Source organism: Chroicocephalus ridibundus, chromosome 3 (genome assembly GCF_963924245.1).
Source record: "Chroicocephalus ridibundus chromosome 3, bChrRid1.1, whole genome shotgun sequence".
NCBI lineage: Eukaryota > Metazoa > Chordata > Aves > Charadriiformes > Laridae > Chroicocephalus > Chroicocephalus ridibundus.
In genome coordinates this window covers 52,532,220-52,559,713 of record NC_086286.1, presented here as the reverse complement: position 1 = coordinate 52,559,713, position 27,494 = coordinate 52,532,220, and the positions used below count along the sequence as shown (strand labels likewise).

Genomic DNA, 27,494 nt, shown 5'->3' with positions numbered 1-27,494 from the left:
AGCTGCAATTAGTCCATAAGCCTCTACCCATTCCACGTTGACTTTATACATACACCTAATGAAGTTTTATGACTGCTGATACATTCCATATATAATCAATTTAAATCTGAATGAGTTTAAACTTTTATTGCCAATTAAGGATGTGCAAATTTCTCAAGGTTTGTTGGAGTTTTGTTAACAAAGCTTTTGAATCCGAGAATTCATCAACGGCAAGGTCACACGAATGAAATGCAGTCAGAACAAATAAGCTGTGCTCTGCTCTCCTACAGCACGTTACTGAAATAATCTCTGAGGCACCCCAAGACACTGCTTTAACAGAATCTCTTTAATTACCAGTGTCCAAAACCACCAGGTTTTTTTCACCTATCCAGTTCACGTTTCCTGTTCTTCCTTTTGTTTATGAAAATACTTATAAAATAAAATGTACAGTAATAATAATAAAATTGGGGACTCAACTAATCTCTTCTAACCATGAATCACTCTAGCATTCTTTTAATTTGCAAATGCAAATCCAAATCATCTTTCACTAGCTCAAAGGGTAATTAGAAATGTTCCCATGCAGACATCAGATATATTGTATACAGCTTCACAAGTAAATGAAGAAACGGATAGATTGGGTCCTTTTAAATTACTTGCATTCGTTTAGTGGTTTTGAATATTTTACTTCAAAAACAGACTAACAGTTTACATTTCTGGAAAAGACACTGAACGGTGATTAATAATCAAAATAAGGAACTGGTGGATTTTCAATGACAACTTGAACAATATATAGTCAATAAAAAAGGAAATACAAGAATATAAAGTCCCATAATTTCCCAAATACTATACTGATAACTCACAATGCAGCAAATGGAAAAGGCAGAGGAGACAGCAGGGTGCCTGTACGCTGTTCACAGGATCTTTTGCTGCTATAACCACTTGCAGTGACAATTGTCAGTATCAGAAACAGATAAACAAGAACAGCTCTTTATGACATTGTAATGTCACTTTCTCTCTCCTGGCAAAAGTTTAATAAAAGATACCTACCGTACACAGAGCATTAGATATCTCTACTAACGATGAGGGAGAAGGCAACCAAGATGGGAGAGTCACTCTAACAAAAGAGCAAACATCGGCTTGGAGAGTGAATCCTCTGGAAGTTTCCAGGTTTGTGAATTCTAGCACCTGGCTGCTCACAGGATCCTGCAATTCCCTATTTTGATCTGTTTCCCCTCCTTCCAGACACAGATAGAATCTCCTTACCTACATCAAACTCAACTACCCTATTATCAATCTTTTTCCAACAAGTTCCATATGGCAATGGGCTTCTTTCTTTAAATGTAGTTAGGTAGGGGAACACTGAAGTCTAACACCAGAAACCTCCTATACCTTGTTGGAACCTCAGAGCACACGAGGTGCTTGCTTTCCTGCCTTCTGTGACACGACAGATTGTTCCAGCTGGGCCCAAAATCTTCAAAATGATACCTTCCCTCCCAGTTTAATCTCTAAATTCACTTTGATACAGTCTCCAATCAAAAAAAAAGAAATCCTATTCATTTTGACTGATGTTACAGTGTGGCTTGGAATCCACTAATGGCATGACTGTGGCCACAGAGAGCAAGGGTGCTTAAAAAACCCAAACTGAAACAAAACAAAGTCCAAAACAAATGACAACCACAACGAAGGTTCAGCCACTGGTGAACACAGACAAACGCAACAAAATTCACCCTTTTATATTTCACAGGCACTTTAGGTATAGGCAACACATTGTAATCTCTAATGTATTTTTAAAATCCTAGTATATTAACAGTCTTCCAGTCTACAGGAATGCAGAATGATGTACACTGTAATCCTGTAATCAGTTCTTGAGGGGTATCAAGATGGCAGCGTTTTCAATTCACTGCTAAACACAGCAAACTCGGCTTTCAGATACATAACAAAATTAGTAGATAACCAATAAGCCATAACAGTACGGCTTTCGGTGCTCTTTTCTTGGTGCCATGCACACAGTCTGTTGAAATTATGGAGTAATTTATCTTGACCCTCTTTTACTGTGGCTGAAAAAACCCTCATTACTGTTCAGCTAAGAGCATGCACATGAAGAATTACTGATGTTCATCTTGTCATGCTGCCATAATTTGGCCCCACAGTTGGTTTTTCTAGTGAAAATCTAATGTTTGACAGAGGAAGCAGATTAAAATCCCAATAAAAGAAAAAATGAGGAGTAGCAGCTCAAGCCTCATAACACAATACCATCAGCACCTCCTGACAGATATTCTTACAGCGATAAGTACCTACAGTTTTCAGGTGGTTTCAGTCTTTGGTTCTTCTGATGAAGAGATCAACTACAGGTGTAATTGATGCTATTTTTCTAGCGACTGGTGGTGGGTAGCCCATGGGAATCTGGCACAACACCAAATCCCAACCCACAAAGGGTAGAAACCATTCAGCTAACTATATAAAGTTTGCCAGGGCTGGATTTGAACTGCAAACATGTAATGCTCAGCATTTCACTAACTGCTCAGTTGTTTCTTCTTTTTTTATAATACTCCTTGTAACTAAGCAAATACCAATCATAAACCGATTTTTCTAAAATTTCTTTGCAGAAAAGAGGTCTGGGTAAGAATCTGGTTTAGTGATTAGAATGAGGGTTAAAGTACACACATGACAAATACTCCATTAACAAACTGTTATGGTGGTAAGGGTGACTGGATCCTGATCTAATTTCTTCCACAGTGAATTTTGCTGATAAAACTGGCCCTAGAACTGCTTAATGGAAAACCAGTTAATATTGAACTGACATTAAATGGAAGCCTTAATACTAAAGCATTGCTCTACGACTTGATGCTTGGGAAAAAAACCCCAAACAAACAACATTAAAGAGAAATGGGAATTAAGCAAGTTGATATTAAGTGAGCTTAATGGTTTTTGCTGCTCACATCCTTTTCTGTTCAGTAACAGTAATAGATTTTTACTCTTGGTAAAGGAGGTAACAACTCTATGTAAGACCACACAGCCTAATGATAAAATTATTTGCAGATAGGTATAAAGGCTGTGCCCTAAGGTCAGGTTTTTTTGCAGGAATAGAACTCATCACAACAAGCAATGACGACCAAGAAAACCAAATGCACACAACTAACTTGGAAAGTATCCACAGGCAAAAACCTTGAATTTGTAAACTGGCTAAATTGAAAGAGTAGCCCTATAGAACCACACTAAAATCTTAAAGAGCTATGAGCAATTATGTCCTGGGTTTAAACACAAGCGCAGCAATCCTACTACATGAAGCACACAGGGATAAAAGAAGTGGAAAAAAACCAAAACCAAACCAGCAACTACCTCCATTGTTTAGAAAAACTTCTTAGTTCCTTCGTGATAACTGACAGTGTACTTTACAGGAGATCTGCATTTTTAAACTACATAGTATGTATAAGTGTTGGATACTTGTGAAATGAGGATGATGCACTTATATGCTGTAAAACAAGTAGTAGTTATGTGTTGGGTTTGCGGGTTTTTTTAATGTTTTCCTCCTTCTGAATGGTTTCAATTTCTAACTGCACTTCACTCCTGGAAACTTCCCAGTTGATTTAGAAAACTGAAAAACACCACAAGAGTTATATCAGTTCATTGACACAGAAAACTAAGTTGACACACCTCTCTTCCATCCCGTCCGTTTTAAGGCATGGTCAGCTAAGCATTTTTCTGAAAGATGTTTGTCCAGACAGTTCTCAAACACCTCCAGGGATGAGGATCCTGAGCTTTCACAAGCAACACACTGTAGTGCTTTATTACAGCCACAGCTTTCCTAATGTCATTTCAAGCCCACTGCTTCTTGCCCTACACACCGTAGGTACGGAGACGAGCCGATTCCCTTCCTCTCTATCTTATCCAGGCATTTCTTCACCCCTCAGCTTCCTTTGTTTAGGCTAAGCAATACCAGTTTTTTTTGTTTCCTGACCATTCTCCCTGCTCTCTCCTGGACTCACTTCAGCTCCTTCAATTTTTTCTTAAAAGTGCTGTGCTTAAACTAGACATGTTATTCCATCTGAGATCTTACCAATGGACAGAGGAATGGGAAAATTACCCAAAGGCTAGATTTCTGCTTCTGGTACACACAAGAGTGTCTTTTTTCCTACAGCAATGATATTGCTGACTCATGTATACCTTCAAACTCCCTGCAAACCCCAGAACCTTTCTCAAAGTCACCAACTGTCCTACAAAGAGAGAGGCAATCTATGAAGAGCCCAGCACTTGTCCTCACTCCAGTTTCTTCAGACCATTTTTCCAAGATCACTTTGAATTCTAATCCATCCCTGCAAACACATCTGCACACCTTCCCAATTTCATGTAACATGCAAATTTAATAAGCCTATATTCTTCCTTCACCCATGCATTAACGAATATCCTCAGCAAAACTAGATATAGGATAAATCCTTGAGGATTTATGCAAAATACTCTCCCATTCTGATAGTGAACCACAAACAACTCATCTCTGTACAGTTTTCTAACCAGTTCTGCATTCTACATATAGTATATTCATCATGACCATATTACACAAGTCCATTTACATGAATATTAAATGAAATAGCACCAAAATTTCACTAAAATATACCCTGACAGTTACCTGATTTCTTTCAGTTTGATAATCTATTGGCTCAAAGTTAAACCACCACACTATAACTCATCAACAGCTTTCTCTCTCTGATGAGTATCACTATTTACTGGCAAATAAGCAAGCAACAGATTTCTTCCACTTTATATATAAAAAGAGTACATGATCAAATTGATTAAAGGACAGAGACCGAAATTTTCTGAATTGACTTGCAGCTAGAAGGGTTTCACCTGGAAACATGTTTAAAAGACTCAAATTTCAGAGATGTCTACGCACTCAAAATAAGGTATCTTAGCCTGGCTCAAAACCCTGAAACAGTTAGCAAGCAGTAAATGTTTTTATCCTGGTTCTTAATAATTCAAATCACCCACCCCACAAATTCACTAGGTGGCAGTGCACATCAAGCTGCAACAATTCCTGCACGACCAGAAATTCTAGACTAGCTTAATAAGACAGACCCTGAAGCACAGAGTATGTGCACATATTTGTGGCCTCACATAATTTTTTCTTACAATAAAGCTATTGGAAACTTCTATCTGAAGCAAGGATGATCTGTTTGTCAACACAATTTGCAGTTTCAGGAAGTAAGTAACACTCACAAGACCTAGTAAAAGCTACTTTAAGTGTATGCCTATTAAATTTGAAGTCATACATTTTTTATGTAGGTATCACAATGTAATCATGAGGTGAATTACTCACACAAATAAGGACTATAAACAAGAAGTATCTGAAGAATCAGATAATATAATAATACATTAGAAACTCTATAGCTGTGATAAATATTTTAGAAATATTGCCTTGTAAAGATGTCAGTTTATGGGCTTAAATCCATGCCCACCTAGCACGGTACTTAGGCACATTGACTTACACACACACACCCCCAATCCAATATGAGAATTTCAGTAAATTCTTTAAGTCGTGTTTGAAGATGATATTCAGTTATGGTCATAACATGAAAATTATGAACTATATATTCATTCCCCTAAGAACCAAAACATAAAACTGAAATAAAGTCAAGTCCTTTGCTGGAGGGCTGCGAAACATCCTTGTCCAATTTTCAAGTGTTTCTGGTCTCCAATATATAGCATTAGCAAAATGGCCGTGATGTACCTTAAGAAGAAATAATTTTATTTGCATAACCGCACTACCCATGGACAAAGATCATTTCTTAGATATGAAGAAAGTTCAAGAACCAGAGGCAGTATGGGCACAGGTCTGTTCAGACCACTTGACCCTGATGAGGAAGCTATATTTCCAGTACTTGAGTATTTTGCAATGCATTCTACCATATGTATAGCATATGCAAATCCAGAGTGATACTCAGGGCAACTTTATGGGGATGGAAGGAGCTGGGCATGTGTGTGGTACTTACCTGCTTGGGGGCAATTGTTTGAAAAGCAGAATGATACTATCAGAACACCCTTAGCAAGGAGCGTGAGAAGCGCCAGCACTCCCAAGCAATTTGAACAACCAGAAGGTTGCTAAAATAACTGAACTGGTCACACTCATTCTGGCACCAATTCTGAGTAACACTTGCATAAAGAAATGCACTGTGACATGCAAATGGTGTGGCATCTTTCATTTCAAGCAAATTCACTCAAGTAAAGATCCTGAAGGCATTTGACCTGACCTGTCAGCCAGAAATTACCTTGTCCTTATGCTGTTATCCAACTCTAATACAAATCAAGATATAGTTTTGTAAACTTCAATAGAGAGAAACAAAATAAGGCCATAAAGAACCTTTATATATGGACAGGTATTTTAAACTCACATTTGTACTGTTAAACTCCAAAGGATTTTTTTCTAAAACAGGGTCCTCCTTTAAAGGCCAGGGTATCATCTATGTTTTGCAAAAAGGAAAAGACCAGCTAATCTAGAGCTTTTCTTCACATTAAACAAATTTGATTTCAGTTCTAATATCATTTTCATGTAAGGGAAGCACTGTCCATATTAAAATTTGCATCAAAGAAAGATTTACAATAAATTCTTAGGAACCCATGGGAAAAAAAAATTGCAATGATATGGCAATTCTCTCAATATTAAAAAATAAGAGCACACAGTATGCAGTAATCATTTGCTGGTTTTCATTTTGTAAATATCTAGAATTTCTCTAAAAGGAAGTTATCTTCTATCCTAATTAGAAACTCCCTATTTAATCTAGGCTAAAGGTAGTTATGGAAATCTCATATTGCAAAAATGTTCGTTAGCTGAGATTAACATGTGTAAAGATTCTCAGATTTGGATGTTTTTAAACAGACAGAAGTCCACCTATACGTATTTACAGGGGGAGATGAAATGGAGTTAATGCTTTTGCTTCAGTTTTGATCCTAAGTTCCCTTACAGAATTGAGTCAGAACACACATCACTAAATGTTACAAAACCGTTTGGGAGAAAGAACTTATCCACTTATTAACAGGATTCCTCCATCTTCCCCAATCCCCTCCCAGTACCTAATTCTCAAAAAGACATATACACACACTCCAGAAAAGCTGTACTCAGGCACAAATAATTTCTTTGAAAGCATGGTGGAAATAACCAGGTCTAGTTCTGAAACACAAGGCTGCTGACTGGATAAATACAAGCAGATTTATGTATATTTCTCAAGCTAACAAACAAAAAGCCAAATGATAAAATAGAAAAAAAAAAAAAGGTTTTGTTGAATTTGCAAAATTTAAGTCACAAACCATGCACCAAAAATTAAGCCACCAAAAACTAGAAGCCATTCTTCAACATGTGTCCATAGGTGTTCAGCAACTACTCTGTCCAGGCTAATGCTAGGGTTTTGTATCATTTTTGAAACTTCAGCTTGAAGAATTAGCTCCTTTCCACCATTTATGCTATGCAAAGTCTTTTTGTTCCCATTTGAAAAAGATATTTAATAAAAATAAATAAGAATACATTGCCAGTATTTGCTGGACAATGGCTAATCTCACTTGGACACATCCTTTAAATTAAATATTCAAGAGACAAAGATATCCAAATTAATTTTCAATTGCAATTTCTTACAAAAAGCAGGCTAATGCATTACCATTTAGTTACAAGACTCCCAACATGAGTCTGGCCCAAAGCCCACTAACGTGAATGGAAAATCTCACACTAACTTCAAAGGATTTGGGATCAGTCCCTTTAATAGCTACATGAAGAACATTCCATTTTGGGAGATGCAGCTACATAGCAGTGGTTAATAAAGTCAATATGTGTTTTTAGTGGTTGGAACTTCTTTCAGGAAAGAGTTATACTGGGAAGCAAATAGATTCCACCGCCTAATTGGCTAGTAAAAAAAATAAAAAAAAAAGAAAAAGAAAAAGCAGAAGGTCAGAGAGTGTCAAGGCCCTCAAAGCATCAGAAAACTAGGAAGAACCCCACACTAATAGGAAAAACCTCACCATAGTAAGAATTCTCTGGGTCTCAAGCTGTAAAGTTAATTTTACTGTAACCTTTGACAAAGCATTGAGAGACGAACATGCTCAGCTGGCATGCAGTGACGGCCACTGAAGCTGGCCATCGCTGAGCATTCAGAACGGATGGCTGCACTTCCTGAGAGCTCTGCCTTTGGCAGCAGGAGGAAGCTCTTCAGTGACTGTTTGCATCACCCCCCACTCACAACAGTGGATGCTATCACCTACTAATGAGAACCAAAGATTGCATTCATAAAGGATGAACAACACGTTACTTAAATTACACCCCTTAGTGAAAGGGTTATTAAAAATATATGCTATTTACTTACTTACAGAACTCATGCAGAGAAGATCCAATTTCAGAATAATAAAATGGGTTATCTTTATTATATGAAATAATTATTAAATGAAAAATGAAAAACCCATTTCAGAAATTTCTGTATGAGCCTTCTTCCCCATTCTTCAAATTAGACACTATCTTCTTGAATAAGTAAAAAATATACTCAGGCAAGGCTCAAATCACCTGCAGGTTTGTACATCTTCAATCCTGTTTCCATTATTTCAAAAATGTCATTTTTTCCTATTATTCTGAATTCAATTATTTCACAAAAAGCAGAGGAAATTGGCTAATGGACTATACAAAAAAAAAACCCTACAAAAAAAACTGGCTGTGTACAGTAAGGAAACAAAAACAATGAGAAAAATATTTTCCTCTGTAGTCATTTTTCAGTAAGAAAAGTTTAATTTGTTTCTTGAACCAATGAAAGACATAAAAATTCTGACAAATTATGATTTTTAAGTTGATGGAACTGACTGAAGTATAAACTGCATTTCCTTCTTGGCAGCTGTTTGAAGTAACTACAAAATCCTACATAATGGTAACTGCACAAATTAATCTGGATAGAAAAAAAATGTAATGCATTCTAAAGGCCAAATAACAAACCAGCAAACACTGGACTCACTCTTATTCAAATTATTACATCAGAAACTAATTTCAATTATACATTTTAAATGTACAATATATTTTATGCTAACTACATCTAAAATTTACATTATCTCTCTATCAAGTTGCAGTTGGCAGTTAACAGAAGACCCAATAATATTTTTTAAAAACATCAGAGAGTAAATCCAAGTTAAATTCTGTTTGTTAAAGACAATTAATAATGGGGCAAAATCACAAGTTAAGTTGTTACAATCAGAGAAACAACAGCACTACTGCCAAATCTTTAAAAGAATTGAAGGCCAAGGATCTAAATGCAGGAAGCACTTTTTCATTACCACTCTATGTTCAATAAACTTCTATTTTACAGAAATACAGATAACATAAAGCTAATATTCAGCACTCAGGTAACATTTCCTGCTAAATGACGTGCAAAATAAAATCAAAATACCATTGTCAAATTGGAAAATGCACTTGTAACTGTACAGAAAAGCAGCATCTTAATCCAGTATACTTACATTATTGCATTCTCCCAGGAAATATAGTGCAAATCCATCAGCTTTTGTAGCTGCCAAAGCAATAATAAAAGAAATAATTGTACTTACAGGGGGAAATCGAACTTACACAAGATCTCTGAGGTGAAACCACAGATTCAATTCCACTTAGGACAAACATCTAAAATTCTAAAGGTGAAGGTCTATTGCTGCATCCCTTGAAACTTCTCAGACTATACAAAGTTAGAGGTACAAGATAATTCTTGTTTTCCCCATTGTCATTTACTACATTCTAAAAGATAATTACAAACAACCTCTTTATACATCTTATTCCTATTCCAAGGTCTAATGCCTGTAAATTCAAATTAATTCACATGACAGTAGAGAAGTAACATAAGAACACGTATTTACAATGTAATCAGCCAGATAATATTATCATTTCCACGAATAAAATAAATACCATTCGTAGATTATAAACTATATTTGTCCTTGCCTTAAGATAGAAAATTATGGGAAAATAAAATGTTGCAAATATTGCCATAAAAATGTGTTTCAAAACAAACTGTTTCTATTTTCTGCACCTGCCCCATATTCAAAATACTGACACACACCAGAAAGTTTATACTTGTCAGATTTCTGCCAGATTCAGATTGTTGTATGAAACAGGGTAAAGTCCAGTGACCTTAAATTTTTGGGAGTTTAAGGAAACCAACCGTTATAACTTATTGCTAAAATGAAAACTCTCAACATCAGAAGCGGATATTGCAGTCAATGTTTTTTACCCCATTTTACACAATAGACTTTGATACTTCGAGTGTACGTATGTCTGTTCAACAGTTAATAAACATTTTAATCAGTAAATGTACATATCTGATACCCAGGTTTTATGAATGAAGACAAGAATCCATTCAGTACATTTCAGGAGAGTGACTATACTCATGTGTGATCAAATCAATTGTCTTTCTGCATTTCTTTGACAAAAAGAAAAAAATCCCACTGTGTAGTTACTTGCTTATTGCCAACTGTGTAAAACCAGTGAGAGTTCAGAGCATGCTAATTTGCATTCAGATTTTAAATCCTTCAGCTGTAGTATGTAAGCATATTGAGTTAAAAGGCAAATGAGCACTATAAAGGAAATACATATAAAAAAAAAATCTCATCTGCTTTAAAAAAGAAAAAAAATAATTGTAAAAGATAAGCAGTCCCTGTCTCCTCTAGCTTCTCGCTTGCTGTGTATTAAAAAATTCCAGTCTTATTTGCTGCGAGCTTGACATCAATATTCAAATAACCACTTAAGCAAAATCAGTAAACAGAAGTGGTCCTTTTAAAACATCATGTATATAAACCAGAACCATTACTCACCATTACAAAATAACAAAGTAGCAGAGAGGGTAAAACCTTTTTGAAGAGTTGACTGAAAGCTATACTGGACAAAGCTACTGATACTTCCTATTGAAGTCTGAGTACCTCCACTCTGGCTAAAAAGAATCTGAATTACACTTATATTATTTTTTGAAAAAAAATAATTATTTTTTAACTTCTGATCATGTATAGTATTTTCTTACCACAAAAGTTACTTATATCAGATAGAAAAAAAATGGTTAAACAACTGTCTGTAACTTGAGATCTGCAAAAGATATGCCCTCTTTCAGTAACTTCTCAGTTTTGTTTCAAAAGGAGTTCAAGTATGCAGTGATATTACCGATAGATTTATTTATTTATTTTTACTTTCACTATTGACATTGCAACACCATCATAACCAGAATAGTCTATTCCTTGGTTCATTTAACAGGGGAGTCTATTTTTGCAATTGGATACACAAATCTCTCCAAAGATTAAATTCACTTAAATGCAGTCCAGGATTCACTGAGGGACAGAAGGTGAAGTAAGTTCATACTGAAACAACACCCAAAGGAAACACTGTTATCCCTCAATACCTGTCTTTACCAATGAAACCATGTAAGAAATGTGCTGTGCACTGATGCTAAGTAACAGCTCAGAGACACGCGATTTTCTTTCTTACCTATTTTAATGATGCTGCTCAGTTCATACAGAAGTAGTTGGTTATCTCCTCCTGTATCCAGGCGCTGTTCTATGTAGCTGTTCAATTCGTACACTACACCTTGCATATTCGTATCCTGGTACTACGGAAGCAAAGACGAGAAGAACATTTTAGAATAACTCAGATGTACTTTGCACGTTTTAAACATATAAATTCGTTAAAAATAATACGTTGAGATTTCAATACTGAGTCAATTGTGACTGTTCTAATCCAGCTGCCTGAAGAACTGGGTCACTGCCAAGCAAGAGGCACAGCACTCCACTCTACGCTCCTTTAGATATTAGTTCAAAGGGTACTGAGTACACCACTGAGCAGTTAGTAATCACCTAAACTTGGCCAACATGACAACGTCTCAAGAAGAAGCTGAGATGCAACAATTATAAGGAAAGTAACCTTCAACCCCTTCCTTTTAAGCTCCTACTCCACCACGAAAAGTAGGCAACTAGCTGCTTTGCCAGCACTTTCCACCTCAAATTCATGAACCAAATGACAGAACTGTGCCAAGCACCAGAGCTTTGACGCAGTAGCTCAAGGAACCCAGCCTTTCAAATACATCAGCAATCGACACCAACAGACTGAAGTACAGAAATCGCATGAGTCAATTGTGATAGTCACTGTGGCTTAATAGGCATTTGTTTCAGCTGAAGACAGCAGACAAAGCCAGAAAGAGATTACAAATCGGTTAGGATACTTAGATGTGAGCAATGGGGCGCTTGTTGCTGGTAAGACGAAGCAGCACGACATGGCTAAAATCTCATAGGAAAGGAGACACGGCCTCCCTTCAGGGGCCCAGCTGCGTTTGGTTACCCAGTTCCCAAGTCCTGAAACCAAGTTGTGAAGGGCTGATAAAACTGGCAGTATATGTGCATGTGTAGCATGACAGCATCACGAACAATAATTTCACAGAAAGCAATACTTGGCAGTAAACAAAGATCCATTACCCTGCACAAAGCTGGTAATGTGGTAACTGAAGAAAGCAATATGGTCAATTACTTATGGAACTCAGTGATGCAGTAAATTATGTTGCTTAAACTAAAAATGAAGTTGGTGATATTTAGATGAATTAATGTTGCTTGAAAGACTTATTCTCCTGCTCATTCATACTTTAAAGCCAAACATAATGTAGACCAGAGTAATGTAAACCGTATTATGGAAAATGCCACGAAAGTTCAGAGTCCCACAGTCTACCCACCACTTCCATGTTTATGCGCACATATCTAACTCTGCTCCTTATCTCTCTAGATCTTCTCTGCCTGTAACTTTGGGTAAACCCGTACATGTGACACTTAGTGATGGATTAAGCATGTAACTTACACAATATATTCCATGATACAACTTTTATTCCCACTATTGCTTTCATGCATTTCTACATACAACACACTATGTCATGAATACAAAGCATACGACCATATATTCAGGATATATTTGGCTTCTTCATCTCAAAAAAACCCCCCAATAAACTCCAACAACAAAAAGCCCAAGTACTTGCTGGATAATATCAATTTCTGATTCCTTTAAATTAAACATATCTTAATCTTGACTTTAAAATGGCTCCTGAAAACATACAATCTTTGCTATGATCCCTTCTTACCACAAGGTGTTGTCTTAATCTATTGCTCCAGATGGACATATTAGAACATTTAAGACCTAGGGTGTCCAAAATGTTCTCAGTGTATAACAAACTTAACACTGAATAATTCTTTCTATAAATTGATGTGACGATTACAAATTTTGACAGCGCTGCAAGGTCACACTGCATACATGCATAAACTGCTGTAAGTCTTGAGTTTACAATACAGCATGCCATTACCATTATTAGCACCATATGGCAGCTGGCAAGCTTCCATTGACTGTTCTCTGTTGTGTCCCACATTTACTACTGTATGATTCTTCAAAGGGAAAAAACAATAACATGGTTTCATGAAAGTGGCATTTTTATACTTAACGATATAGCTGTAAGTAGCCATATAACAGGAAAAGGGTGAACAAGAGTCTATATTATTCATATGTGTTAACCCATATCTGCAAAATTACGTGTAGCCACATATCCTAAAGCAACAACAGCTAATCAAGCACACATGCATAAAGACTTTATCATGCGGAAAAATGCCAGAACTTGGAAATGAATACGTATCTCTTCACCTGCGATGCAGTCAGGATTTAAACCAAATCTTCAAATGTTAAAGCTAATATACTAAGAGAACATATCATCAAAATGACCCCACTGGCATAACAGCCATGGCAGAATAATAACTTTCCCTGTAATCAAGCAGCAGTTCCGCCTGCATAATAATTATATAATAAGCTATGTGCCCTTTATCCTCACCTCTGCAACACACGCTTCCAAACATTTTGTAAGTGGGGCAAATCATTACATGCATCCATGTTACTAAAAAGATGGTAGCTGCATAATACGTACAGTTGTAATACAGCAGATTACCATTACTGACAATCTGTGGATCCACAACTGGCCAAATGAATAGAATTTGTCCAGATTCACAATTAAGTAATTCTAAGACTTAGATCAAACACCAGCGAAGAATTACTCTGTCATGCTGTAAAATGGTTTTATTTTTATTACAGTGGAGTGAAAGAGGTTTATTTATTTGGTTCTAGGCATTTTAGATTGGATAACCACAATTATGTTTGGTTGAGAAGCCACAGTATTCTTTATGAAACCATGTATTTAAACACTGAATAAGTCATCAGCAAACCTTGGTACAAGCACTATCCAATGTGGTTGCTAAGACAGACTTCCACATATTTGGTGTAAAACTTACTTTAGGAAATCCTCAAAAAAATTCAACGCACTCAGTGGAAAAAGAATATTTATCTGTCACCAGATATAGCATAAGTACTGTTTCTTAATTTGTTAGGTAGTTTAGTTTGCAATTTAAACATTATTACTCAACTCCCTTTACTTACTTCCTTCTTCCCATTGATGATTTCCTTCTATTTAAGATTCAGTGTCTACAAGTATTTTGGGCATACTTACTGTAAAATTCTGAATTTCAGTGACATTACATTAAAATATTTCAAGTGGACTAAAACCTGGTTTAGCACTATTATACCACTATCATACTGGCATCATATATTATGATGCTATGAAAATGAACTAACAATTAAGAAGGGAAATCCTGTTCTAAATATTCATATTCAAATTTATAAATATAAAAGGATATTTTTGCAGGATTTATACAAAAATATTTCTATGGTTATTTGTCTTTAGAATATTGTGGTACAAAAGAAGGCAGTAACCCATGACAGTTGATTTAACAACAGTGCTGTGACTTAGATCTAAACAAAGAGGCTGAGAATCCCAAATATTTTATTCCATGAAAGGAGATACTGAAATATCAAGAGTGAGATGTACTTTAAGCATTCATTCTGAACAATTAAGGTACAAAAAAAAAACATTCAAGGACACAATTTAGTATCTAAAGTAAATTTTATGTACGACGAACTGAAATGAAGATTAATTTCCATGCTTTCATGCTTATGGGGTAGCTGTGCCAGGGGCATTTCATGCTCCTGCAGAAGAGAAAATGCCCTTCTGCTGCAACAAAAAGCCTTCATTTATACAGCACAAGGTCAATAAGTGCCAACATAATCCAGAAGTTGGTGTGTTTCCTCTGTAACTTCTTAAAAAGTCTTCTGAATAACAACGAGAAGAGCAAGTTCCGATGTAATACTTCCTCCCTACTACAAAGCTCTTTCTCCACAGCAACAACTGCCTGATTCTGCAACAGAAACATGTCCTTTTACAGACCTCACAGCACACAACATTGTCGCAGGATAGGAGGAGTCAGAATAAACGAACAGCTCAAATTCCAGTAAAGTGGAGAGGGATGTCCCCCACATTTTGGGGACACAGAACTTCGTTGGCTGAGAAAATAATAATTAAAAAAAAAAAACAAAAACAAAACGAAACAAAAAACCAAACTGTGAAAGCCATAAAACATGGGGGAAAGTGGCCACATCTGGAGAGATTCCTCTTGATGTTGCGTACTTTTCATCTGTAATTTAGGCATCTTAGGCTGGTTTCAGAGGATGTCAGAGAGAAGCACAAAGAAGCTCTTCATCAACTTATGCAGGCGGCCTCTAGCCCACCACAGGGCTATGAGGGTCAAAGGACTACTGCCTTCTGGGAGGTGGCTGTATACTCCTGTTTCATTACAGGCTCAATGGAGAAGGACAGCACAGGTGTTTTGCCCAGGAAAAAAAAGATGCTGACCTGTCCTATCAGTATGCCTTGGAAACAGAGTTTTGGGAAAGCAGGGACCAATTCTTCTAGCAAGCAGCAAGTATTTGCCTTAAAAATTTTCAAGGCTCCTTACCCACCCTTTCAAGTATTATCAGACTGAAAAGTAGAGAGGCTCTGGGAAAGCACTTTGGATCTTCATAATCAGGGCTTCAGGTCCAGCCCCCGGTGCCATTCCAGGCTTCCCCTATTTCATTTGCTAAGCGAAAGGAGCTGGGACGTGAAGAGCTGCCTGACCCTCACCATTGTGCGGGCAGGCTGGACAGAGTGTGCAATACGGACATCAGCAGTGCTGAGAGCGCTAATGTTACGCATGTTGAGTCCAGTGCCACCCCATCCATTTGCAAGGCACTCTAGAGGTGCCACACCATGGATAGCTATAGGCTATTCTGGCCTAGGGCACTTGAAACTGAGGCCATAAATGTAATCTGAGACATGTACATGGGATGGGGGTGGGGGGGAGAAAAAGCCAAAACCAAAACCCAAAAAAACCCAACAACAACAAAAAAAAACAGCTTCAAAAAACTAAGGACAAAAAAATTTCATGTGATCAAAATTACATTCTTAAGAAAAAAAAAAAAAGGGGGACGAAACTAGCTGTTCAGGTAAGAAGCAATTCCTGGACCAGGAGTAGGATCTGTTGGGACAAACTGAGGCTCTTGGAAGGAGCCTTAGCTGTTGAAGTGTGCTAAATCACTAAGAATAAAGGATGTACATAGGCCAAGGAGACTGTATATAGACACGGGAGTTTAAAATGCCTATTCTCTCTTTAGTTACATCAGGTAGTATTTCAGATACCCAGCTAATTCTTTATCAAGCCCCCTAAATTAATCTGTCAATGACAGCAACAAGACTTGCAGATAGTGAATCCAAGTGATTCTGTGCAGCACTTTATACAAAACAGTGTCCTTAGGCAGGGAATGAACTTCACCACAAACACCAACGTCATGAGATTTGAAGTATGACAACAGCCTCTACCCAAACTTCTTCAATCTTCTCTTTAAAACTGACAGCTACTTTCTTCTCCATGAAGCATGCTACAGAACATAAGCAGCTGCTAAAGCCAAAATGACCAAAATCTCATGATAAACTTCTAGCCAACACGTTTTCTTTCCCACAAAACTATAGTCTCAGCAACAAGAGAATTTAAAGATGGACTAAAAATATCTTCAAATAAAAAGCAGTCCATTCCTTTGCAGTCTTAATGGTCTGAACGTTTACTTGACATTTGATTGAGATGTCAGTCTAAACTATTTCATGCTAGGTATGTTCATACCAGACCAGAAGTACAAAAAGACTGGTCGTATGTATATAAGTTCTCAATGCCATTGATACCTGCTTTATAAAAAACAGAATTCCCAACAGCAACACTTCTTAAAAACAAGCATTGCAGTCACAAAAATAAATAAACTAAATTGTTTGATGCCTTTTGTTGAAATAGATCAGCTTTCCCTTCCTTTCAGGTAGCATTATGAAAAAACCCAGATCCACATTTACCACCCTGATTTCAGAGACGCGCTTTATATAATTTTCTGGTTGTACCCATAATTAATATTTTGGGAAGACCATCAATATGCAATTACTGTATCTTTGTTAAAGAAATATTATATTTCCTTTAAGAATTTTGGGACCATTACTTTATTGGCCTGTGTCATAAGCAGATTTTTAAACTGAAATACATTCTTGCCTCTTCCCGCCCCCTCCCCCTCAAAGGAATTCATAACTAGAGAGGAACATAATGGTGACCAAATCCAGTCCCTTGCAGGCAAAGGCAGCCTTGTAAGAGACGTCTTATTTAGAAGTACCTAGAATATTCATTCCATGTGTCACTCCACTTCACTGTAATGATTATTCAGACATCTAATTTAGAAAGAAAAAAGGCCAGACCTGTAAGTATCACAATAGTCACCTACTTCTTTAAATGCAAGAAATTATTGTATTTTAGTTATAGGCATGTTACTGCATTTCTGATGACCAATGGGTATAAAGAAAGAAATGCTTGTAGGAAAAAAAAAAAAGCCAAAATATTTAATTAAACTAATAATAAAATTGAGAAAAGGGGAAAAGGACACAAACTTTTATTCAGGTTATTTTTATGTGTATGTAAGTTAGATTGTGTACATGTTTGATATATATTATTTACATTTCCTGCTACATTCCGTAGGCCTTGTACTTCCACTGGCTGCAATATTTTGCCTTGTTTAGCTGCACCAATAGTTAGTTCACAGCTTGCATAGAAACTGCTGTTTGTCAATTTGGGGCACAAATAACTAAGAGATAACTGTGTCCTAAAAACAGTGATAACATCTAAAACATCTAAACCATGCATGTCAAGAGCCAAAAATATGGGTTTGAACTTAATTTAAAAAACAAACAAACAAAAAAAAACCACCAAAAGACCCCTAAAGAGTAGGAATAAAACTGCTTGCTTGCTTCAAGTTGGAAATGCTGAGCCAAAAGATGTCAGATCCTCAGACAGTAAAAAAAAAGTGGAGAGAAAGCGGTAAGCAAGCTTACAGTGCGGAGCTGGCTTTCAGAGGAGCGGTGAGTGTGGAGAGGAAGCTCAGAAAAATCTCTCTGCTCCAAAAAATCAGAAGAGGTAACTGGCATTGGCTGGAGTAACCAGTTTTGTTTAAACTTGGACACTGGAAAGCAAGAAGCTATAAAGAGCAGACTTAGCTGAGGTGATTAATTTTAATGCTTGTACATAGCCTCAGAGAAAACTGCTTCTACACGCATTTGTCTGACGTCTATTCTTCTTGTTTTGACTGGAGAGGACATGGGTTAGAACTTGCTCGGTAAATAAAGTTTAGCATTGCAGCACTGTACACAGGTATTTATGAATTGTTTGTTCGCACATCAAACACCGTTCATGACAAAAGCAAAGAAGGGAGAATATGAGATGACATTTGGCAGGACGGGCCCTATTATGTCAAAAGATGCAAATGAGCTCTCACTCTGCACAGAAAGGGTTCACTAATTTTGAATGGACATGTTTCACAGCCTGTTTACATAGCCGATTTCCAAGCCTTGGGAGAGATGGTGAATACCTTCCCTAGGAGAAGCGTCTTGCCAAATAGCCCCCATTCACTGGCATTCAATTCTAATCTTTCCATCAGCTCCTTCCCTGTTATCAAATGGTAACTGAAATAAAGTGCTTCGCTAGTAATAGGAAAATCATGTAATAAAAAGCAAAGGCTTGGCTTACGAGAAAAGAACATTATGAATATATAGAAGTAACCATATAAGCTGTTATTAACTGTAAAGCTCATAAAACTGCATTAATATCTCAATTATATCACCTCTCTAGATTATATAATAAAACAGCATAATGAGCTTCATTTTAACTTGACAAGGCTGAATACTGCTCCTTTTTTTTGAAAAAGCTTTTTATAAAATCCCATTCCCTCCTAATACTTGACTTGCAAGCACTCTAAAGACATCATGTACAAAATTAAAAATAAACTTCCTCATTTTCCTACCACTGTTGCTTATCACTACCACAGTATCCACAAGATTTTCTTTATAAAGAAATCAGCTTATACAAGCATCTTCTCGTGACAATGGGTACAACGCCATTTGCATCACTTCTAAAGGCTGGATATATATGTTTGTTCCAGTTCCCCTAACTTTTTGATTAATTCGTCAGTCTTCAGTTCTGGGACTGTGGAAAAACATTTAAATCCCATCTTTAATAAGGGAATAGAATGAGCTTGCTTTGCCAATGTGTCACAAAAAGCCCAAACTTTTATTATCAGATGCATGGTAAGGATACATGCAATTACTGCAACTATTTACTGAAAACACACTTGCTAATTCTGTAACTGTCAGCGACATACCGTGCTGGGTGCTAGCTGGTGCCAAGGCAGCTGCCAAAAGCTCCAAGTCCAAAAAGGGGAAAGGAGAAGATTAAAGTATTATTCCCGTTTCCAAGAATAAAGTACTGTAACTGAGCAAGTCACTTGCTAGGTAATAATTTTCTGATGTTTATATGGTAAACTTCTGCAAAGTGAATTGCTGTTGGCATCACCGGAGTTTACAAAGCAAAGGTACTTGCCAAAAGGCAGCTTCACTGGAAGTATTATTCAAGTAAACATGGAATGGAAAGTCATTAAGCAAAATGAACAACAGCTAATTTCACTGTGATCATATCAGGAACATTAAGTATTTTTGTTTAAACTTTGGAATCTGAGGTACAAAAGAGCACACAGTGATCATGGGAAAGTTAGCAGCACGTAGAACAAAATCCTGGCTACAGTTCATGTAGGAATGGGGTTATTTTTGCCAACTGAAAAGAATAACATGTCTCCAATGCACACTGTTTTCATTAATACTGTCACAGAAGTATATCTTTAGTCTAGATATACATGAATACATATGCAATTAATGCTCAAACTCACTCTTCTCTATTCTAATTTCTTTTGTGGACAAAACAGCAAAGTATAAACTTCAGCTTAAGTTTTCCTCATCAAAATAGTTCAATAGTTGGTTTTCTTTCCTAAATCCCTCTGCCCAGAAAACCACTTCTGTAGCTAGGATGGGATGGGATCAGCCAACACACATCTGCACAATAAGTAAGCAGAAGAAACTCAGCATTTCCAAGGATGTTCCCAATATTACATCACGTGAAAAGGAGATTCTGTCCCCAGTTACATATATTTCATAAATACTGGAACCTAGCATGCAGAAAAAAGTTCACAGGTTCACTCTTTGGTCACAGATGCTCATGAGATATTTTGTAACCAGAATTGTTCTTATACCAAAAGCAGCCTATAGGAATCAGGAAATCTTTCCCCCCCCCGACTCCCACCCATCAGCTACTATGTCAGGCCAAACTAGGATATCTTTACACATAACTTCTGAACACTAAAATATTGACGAAATCACTACAAGTAGACCAGATTTAAAAATAATTTATTTTGAAAAGCTTCTTTTCTATTCTGTAAACCTCAAAATTTAAAATATACGGAGGGTTTCTTCTATTCTCTCCTTGTAATGCTGATAGCCAAGATTGCTACTTTATTTTCATTTTTCTACTAAGCTGCTAAAGATGGAAAAAGATTAAAAATGCAGTTCCTATACAACAGCATTTTTCAGAACTTCCTCAATTCTCAAAGTGTGAAACTGCAATACAAACCCTCGAAAATACCAAAATTTCCTTTCAATAATTCAAGAAGATTTTTTTTTTTCCCCCACAAATCTGGACACCATTCATCCCAATGCGTTTTGCTGATACAAAGAAAAAAAAAAAAAGGCAAATGAATGACAAGTTCAGTATTTCGAGCCCTAGAACAAGTTTATAATCTTGTATGTTTATAAAGAAAAAAGGTGAGGCTTTTTGGGGGGAGAAAGGGGTTAAAAAAAAATATCCTCCCCCAATTTAATTCTCTTGTCCTGTGTAAGCACAATTGAAAAGAAGACTATTGAAGCAACTGATGTCACAGCATATGACTATGAATGTTTTAATGTTTTCACTCTGTCCAACATTGAACGATGGAAAAAAAAAAATCCAGTGATGAAAACCACATTTTTTCAGCATGTTTCTACCTTGATTCCTAACTAATATAATACTTTTAACCAGTTGGTGATTTAATTCTGCAATAAATTTCCTTTCACTAACCTTTATTTTTGCTTCTCTATGATATAAGCATCTTCTTGAAGACATTTTCAGGAATTAAAAATGTAACACTTAATGACTTTAAAACTCATAATTCTTCAGTCAGCATGAACACATCTTTTTGTCTGAAAAACATTACTCACGTACAGAACTTTCCTAATTTAAATTCTAATTTATGTTCAGATTTTAATTAAACTGGCATCTGTTTGAGCTGCTGCTGAAGAAAGAGAATGTATTACAAAGGTTTATGTTATTATACACAGCATTATTCAAAAATACTATAAACTAACAAACATGTTCATTTGTAGTATGGTGCATTACTGAGCGCCCTCAACTGCTGTACTTCTAAAAAAAATAATAGTGTAACATGGTATACACACCAAATGCACAATGACTGATAGCTAAACAAAAAAAGGGGGGAGAAAACATTTACTTTAGAACATCTCAAGTATCATCTGCATCCCACTGACTCCAGGATTTGAAGTGACAGCCCATCCACCTTCAGGAAAACTCTAAGTCACCGTATACGACTTCGAGGGGCTGAGGTGGCTGGGACCAGCATGTTTGAGAGGGGGGTAACTGGCAGGGCAGACTCGGGTGGGGGCCGTTCAAGGTTCCAAAGCTTGCTTTTTTTGCCTCAAATAGCTTGAATGTGGTAACCTGGATATGTTTTGTAACTCCATTTTACAGAGTTTTAAGTAAAATGTGAATCTATTTACCAAATTACTTAGAATGAAAAGGAACTTCCTTCCACAGAAATAATTACAGCTTCTCAGATTGTTAGGCAGATCTTTAATTATTTTGGAATAAAAAAATGTATAGAGATATAATAATAACAATAATCTTTGGTTGCACCGATAGGTATTTACTCAACTGCCATAACTGTTCAATACTAAGGGGGGGGCAAAAGCTATTATAAATTAATAAATTAATAAAACATATTAATTGACACCTAAATTCTCAACACCCTTACGCATCCATAGCACATCACGTATATGGAGAATTTCTGCTTGAATAAATCATTTTAGACATTATTTAATGTCTTTTTCACAGTCTCGTAAGAGATGAACTTCAATTCCCTCTTATGGAAGCCCTCTGCTCTCCAGGTTACCAAACTGAGGTTTCCACTACCAGCCCATTTCCGCTCCTTCCATACCCCAGTATTTTCCAAAAAGACTTCTGCGAGCAAGACCACCCAGCCAGCTTTTGCAATCTTTCAATCAGCCTTATTTTTTAATATGTGTCTGACACTATTGTGTTTCTCCTGGGAATATGAAATAGTTTATGCAAGACATTCAAGAAGAGGAGGAAAACAGGACTATGATTCCACCTCAGAAAGCTGTAAGTGGCCGCCTCATCTTATATGAAATAAGATTTGGGTGCCTTAGGCTGACTGGATACATTTGAGGGCAACAGATTGTCATATACTCATCTTTTGTCATTCCCGGCAAAGGCACAGGTTTCTAAGATCCCCGAACTAGTCCTCAACCACGGACTGATATTCTACAGGACACAGTGTCAACCAGATGTAAAGCTAGAGTTGGGAATTTATTACTGAATATATTTTTTTTTTTAGATTTTTAAATTACATTTCATACAGTACACTGCAAAATATTTCAAAGATTTTAGTTCATCCATACCACAGCACATCTCAAAAGGAGTTATTAGATAGGGCGTATTCCTTCCCTTGTTTCCTCTTATGCTTGCTATCTCTCGAGGCAGTAACACTGATTAAATAATCTGTTGTTATGCTCAAAGTCCCATGACTTTCCTGGTTTCTGTGAAGTACCTTTTTAAAACTGGATCATGAAAATAGCACTTTGGGAACTCTAAATTTGTTAATGCAAAATAACCTTTAATTTATTTACAGCCAATTAAGTGTTCTTAATATTTATTTTCCGTATTAACTGTTCTCTAGTCAGTCAGTCCACCAATTTTTTTTCTCTGGAGAACCACTATGTCCAGGGAATAGAGTCAAATCTTGATCAGAGACTGCACAAAAGTCATCTCAAGTGAACAGTGGGCCTCAGAGACTACACTTTTTTTTAGAGGGGATACAGAGCAGCACTTACCCTGCTGACTTCTTTAGGAGTCGATTCATCTAAGAGGAAACAAAACAAACAATTAGGCACTCAGGGAGGTTTCTAGACTGAATGAACAACAAGATACTGCACTTCAAACAATTTTTGCTCCTTCTTACAAAACTTTTCTAAAACAGTTCAATAAAGTAATTGAAATATCCTGAGACTGCTGTGCATTTACAATCTATTAAACTTCTAAATCAAAAAATGAATTAAAATTAGGACAAAGTATTGAGGAACTCTGTCCTGACTTAATAAGAATAAAAAATTTCCTATATTTCATAAGTCATTCTCCCACATTTATATTCCAATTCAGTAAAGCAACTGTTAGTAATTGCACAGTCTGAGAAGGCGGCCCTTTGCTACCAAATATATGCCACCAATTCCTACATATACAAGCAAGTTAGTGAGTAGATTTGGACTTTTTGTTCTGAAGATCAAAGATGCTATTCCTGTTGACTTCTTTGGATGTGGAAAAAAAGCCTTGCAACCGTAAGAATAAAATAGCATCACTGATGCGATCCGGTATAACACATTAAAAGCGCATAGATTACAAGGTTTTATATCTTTTATATATACATACACACAAACACTAAAATGTTTTGTCATTTCAAATGCAAGTAGACCCTCATGCATTTTTTTGTAATTTAAATATGTAAAAATAAACACAGGTAGAATACCAGAGGACTGGCTAAAACATTGACCAGTGTTTCTGAAAATAAAAGGAAAGCAGTTATGTAGCAAGCATCTGCCACAGGGGGAATTTCCAACTTCCAGCTCAAATATACCAAAAGTAGCTTAAACATACCCTTACAAAACTCCAGCTGATTAGCTGCCTCTGAAAACATGAAGGGAACTATTTGTAATCTTTTATTTGATACTAGGAATCAAATTACTATGCTTTAGAAATTAGTTTTAAGTCACTAAATAGATTCAATCTCACAGAGAAAGATCATGTGTTTATATTTCTGACTGTTACTTTACACATATTTTGATACATCTGCATTGAGTGGACTTTCAGATAACTCTGTCAGAAATACATAGAGTATCACCTCGGCAGCTTAACAGCAGATACACTACATTTTCTCCAAAATCATCCCCAGATGAAGGAGGGATCTCAAGATGCCCGTTAAGAAGGGCACATTTACAAGTATTTCAATGTTATCACCAACAAAGGCTCTTCATGTCTTGCTATTTAAGATTAACTTTAAAACAATAAAGCCAGAAAAAAAATATTCTAGAAAACAGATTAAAGATCCAATTTCCAATGAAAGAACTCCCTTTTTTTTGCCTCAGTCTTCACTGGCAAGTGCTCTAGCCACACCACCCAAGTCACAGAAGGCAAAGATAGGGACTGGGATAATGAAGAACTGCACACAGTAGAATCAAGTTTGAGACCATCTAAGGAACCCGAAGGTGCACAAATCCATAGGACCTGATGAGACGCATCTGCAGCTACTGAGGGAACAGGCAGATGAAGCTGCTAACCCACTATCCATCATATGTGAGAAGTCATGACGGTCTGGTGAAGTTCCCACCAACTAGAAAAGTGGAAACATAACCCCCATTTTTAAAAAGGGGGAAAAAGGAAGAGCCGGGGGAACTACAGGCCGGTCAGTCTCACCTCCGCGCCTGACAAGACCACGAAGCAGATCCTCCTGGAAACTTTGCTGAGGCACACGGAAAATAAGGTGATTGGTGACAGACAACATGGCTTCACTAAAGGCAAACTGTGCCTGACAAACTGGGTGGCCTTCTGTGGTGGGGTTACAGCATTGGCAGACAAGAGAAGAGCAACTGACATCAGGTACCTGCACCTGTGCAAAGCATTTGACACTGTCCTGCACGACATCCTTGTCTCTACCTGGAGAGACACGGATTTGATGGATGGACCACTTGGTGGATAAGCAGGTGGCTAGATGTCGCACTCAAAGTGTTGTGGTCAGTGGCTCAATGTCCAAGTGGGAACCAGTGATGAGTGGAGTTCCTCAGGGGTTGGTATTAGGACCAGCGCTGTTCAACATCTTTGCTGGCGACATGGATAGTGAGACTGAGTGCACACTCAGCAAGTCTGATGATGATACCAAGCTGTGTGATGCAGTCAACATGCTTGAGGGAAGGGATGCCATCCAGAGGGACCTAGACAGGCTTAAGAGGTAGGCCCATGCAAAACTCATGAAGTTCAACCAGGCCAAGTGCAAGGTCCTGCACATGAGTCAGGGCAATACCATGCACAAATACCAACCGGGAGGAGAATGGATTGAGAGCAGCCCCAAGGAGAAGGACTTGGAGGTGTTGGTGGACGAGAAGCTCAACGCGAGCCAGCAACATGCATGTGCAGCCCAGAAAGCCAACCACATCCTAGGCTGCATCAAAACAAGAGTGGCCAGCAGGTTGAAGGAGATGATGCTCCCCCTCTACTCCACTCTTACAAGACCCCTCCTGGAGTACTGCATCCAGCTCTGGGGCTCCCAACATAAGAAGGACATGGACCTGTTGGAGCTAGTTCAGAGGAGGGCCATGAAGATGATCAGAGGGCTGGAACGCCTCTCCTATGAAGAGAGGCTAGGCTGAGTTGGGTTTGTTCAGCCTGGAGAAGAGAAGGCTCCAGGGAGACCTTACAGCAGCCTTCCAGTACTTAAAGGGGGCCTATAGAAACGATGGAGAGGGACTCTATCAGGGAGTGGAGCAATAGGATGAGGGGTAATGGTTTTAAACTGAAAGAGGGGAAACTTAGATTAGATATTATGAAGAAATTCTTTACTGTGCGGATGGTGAGACACTGGAACAGGTTGCTCAGGGAAGCTGTAGATACCCCATCCCTGGAAGTGTTCAAGGCCAGGCTGGATGGGGCTTTGAGCAGCCTGGTCTAGTGGGAGGTGTCCCTGCCCATGGCAGGGGGCTTGGAACTACATGATCTTTAAGGTCCCTTCCAACCCAAAGCATTCTACGGTTCTATGATAATCATACAGATTTCTCCTCAAAATTGAGTGACACCAAGAAAAATAATATATTTCACAACTAATAGAGAATATCTGTCTTCTCTTACTTCCAATCAAATGATATACCAGTAATTTACATATGCAGAACAGAGAAGTAAACTTGAGCTACTTAAGGTAGTTCTGTTGTTTGCAATGCAATGTATAACACATACTCTGCAATGTCCAGTGACATTATCTTCCTTGACAAGATGGATCTACATACCAGTTACAAGAATAGCCAAAGCGAGACTCAAAATCCATCTCGCCTATTACCTGATTTCTGAAAGTGAACAACAGAAGATGTGAACGACAAAAAAAGAAGTGATGACATAATGATGCTTTCCCTGGAGTATACTCTCAGTTTTCAGAAACCAATGGATCAAACATTTCTTGAATGAGTGGTGATATTTTTCTGTTTAAAAGACTAGGATGGGGTTTTCTTACTCACGCTTTTGGGGGATAAGAGGTGTGTTAGATTTTGTTTGTTTGTTTTTTAAACCTGAGCCACCATCCTCCAGCATTCACAACATTCTCCAAGTTCCACGGTTTAAATAAATACATATAATGAGAAAAGCTATCTCTATTTTATTTTGAATCTACACTTTATGAATGTCCTCTTATCTATAGAGCCTGTGATTCTACAAATCTCTTAAACAAGCCTTTCTCTGCTTCACACCCTGTCAAAACCTTTCCTGGCTTGAGAAGTCTGGACTGGTTTGCTGCTGGTGCCAAGCAAGCCACTCAACACTGCTGGTCACTCTCACCACTCCTGCCTCCTCTATGCCTCTGCATCCTTCTGGGATGGAAAGTCCAGAACAACAGGCAATACTGCAGCTCAGTTAAAACAGTTATTGAATGACACAGGGATGATTTAGAAGTCTGCCCTCTATTTGAAACAAATAATCCTTACATTTTACCTGCTTCTTGATGGCTACTAAACATTGGGCTAACATTTTCAAACATATATATTTTGTAATACAAATATCTCTCTCCAGAGCACTAACAACTAATTAAGAACCCACTACTGTATAAATATAAACATCTTCCCCCGTGTAAAGCACTCAGCATT

At 37.3% G+C, this 27,494-nt stretch overlaps 1 protein-coding gene across 4 annotated transcripts in view; it reads right to left on the bottom strand.

Annotated features, from left to right (window-relative positions):
* Positions 1–27,494, bottom strand: part of PDE10A (phosphodiesterase 10A) — a 393,767-nt gene that overhangs the window by 56,480 nt on the left and 309,793 nt on the right. For all 4 annotated transcript variants that reach the window (XM_063329175.1, XM_063329176.1, XM_063329177.1 and 1 more), the window contains exons 3-5: positions 23,436–23,464; positions 11,447–11,567; positions 9,448–9,497 (exon numbers count right to left, since the gene is read on the bottom strand). In XM_063329175.1, the coding sequence (XP_063185245.1) occupies positions 9,448–9,497; positions 11,447–11,567; positions 23,436–23,464 (200 nt within the window). The remainder of the gene's footprint in view (positions 1–9,447; positions 9,498–11,446; positions 11,568–23,435; positions 23,465–27,494) is intronic.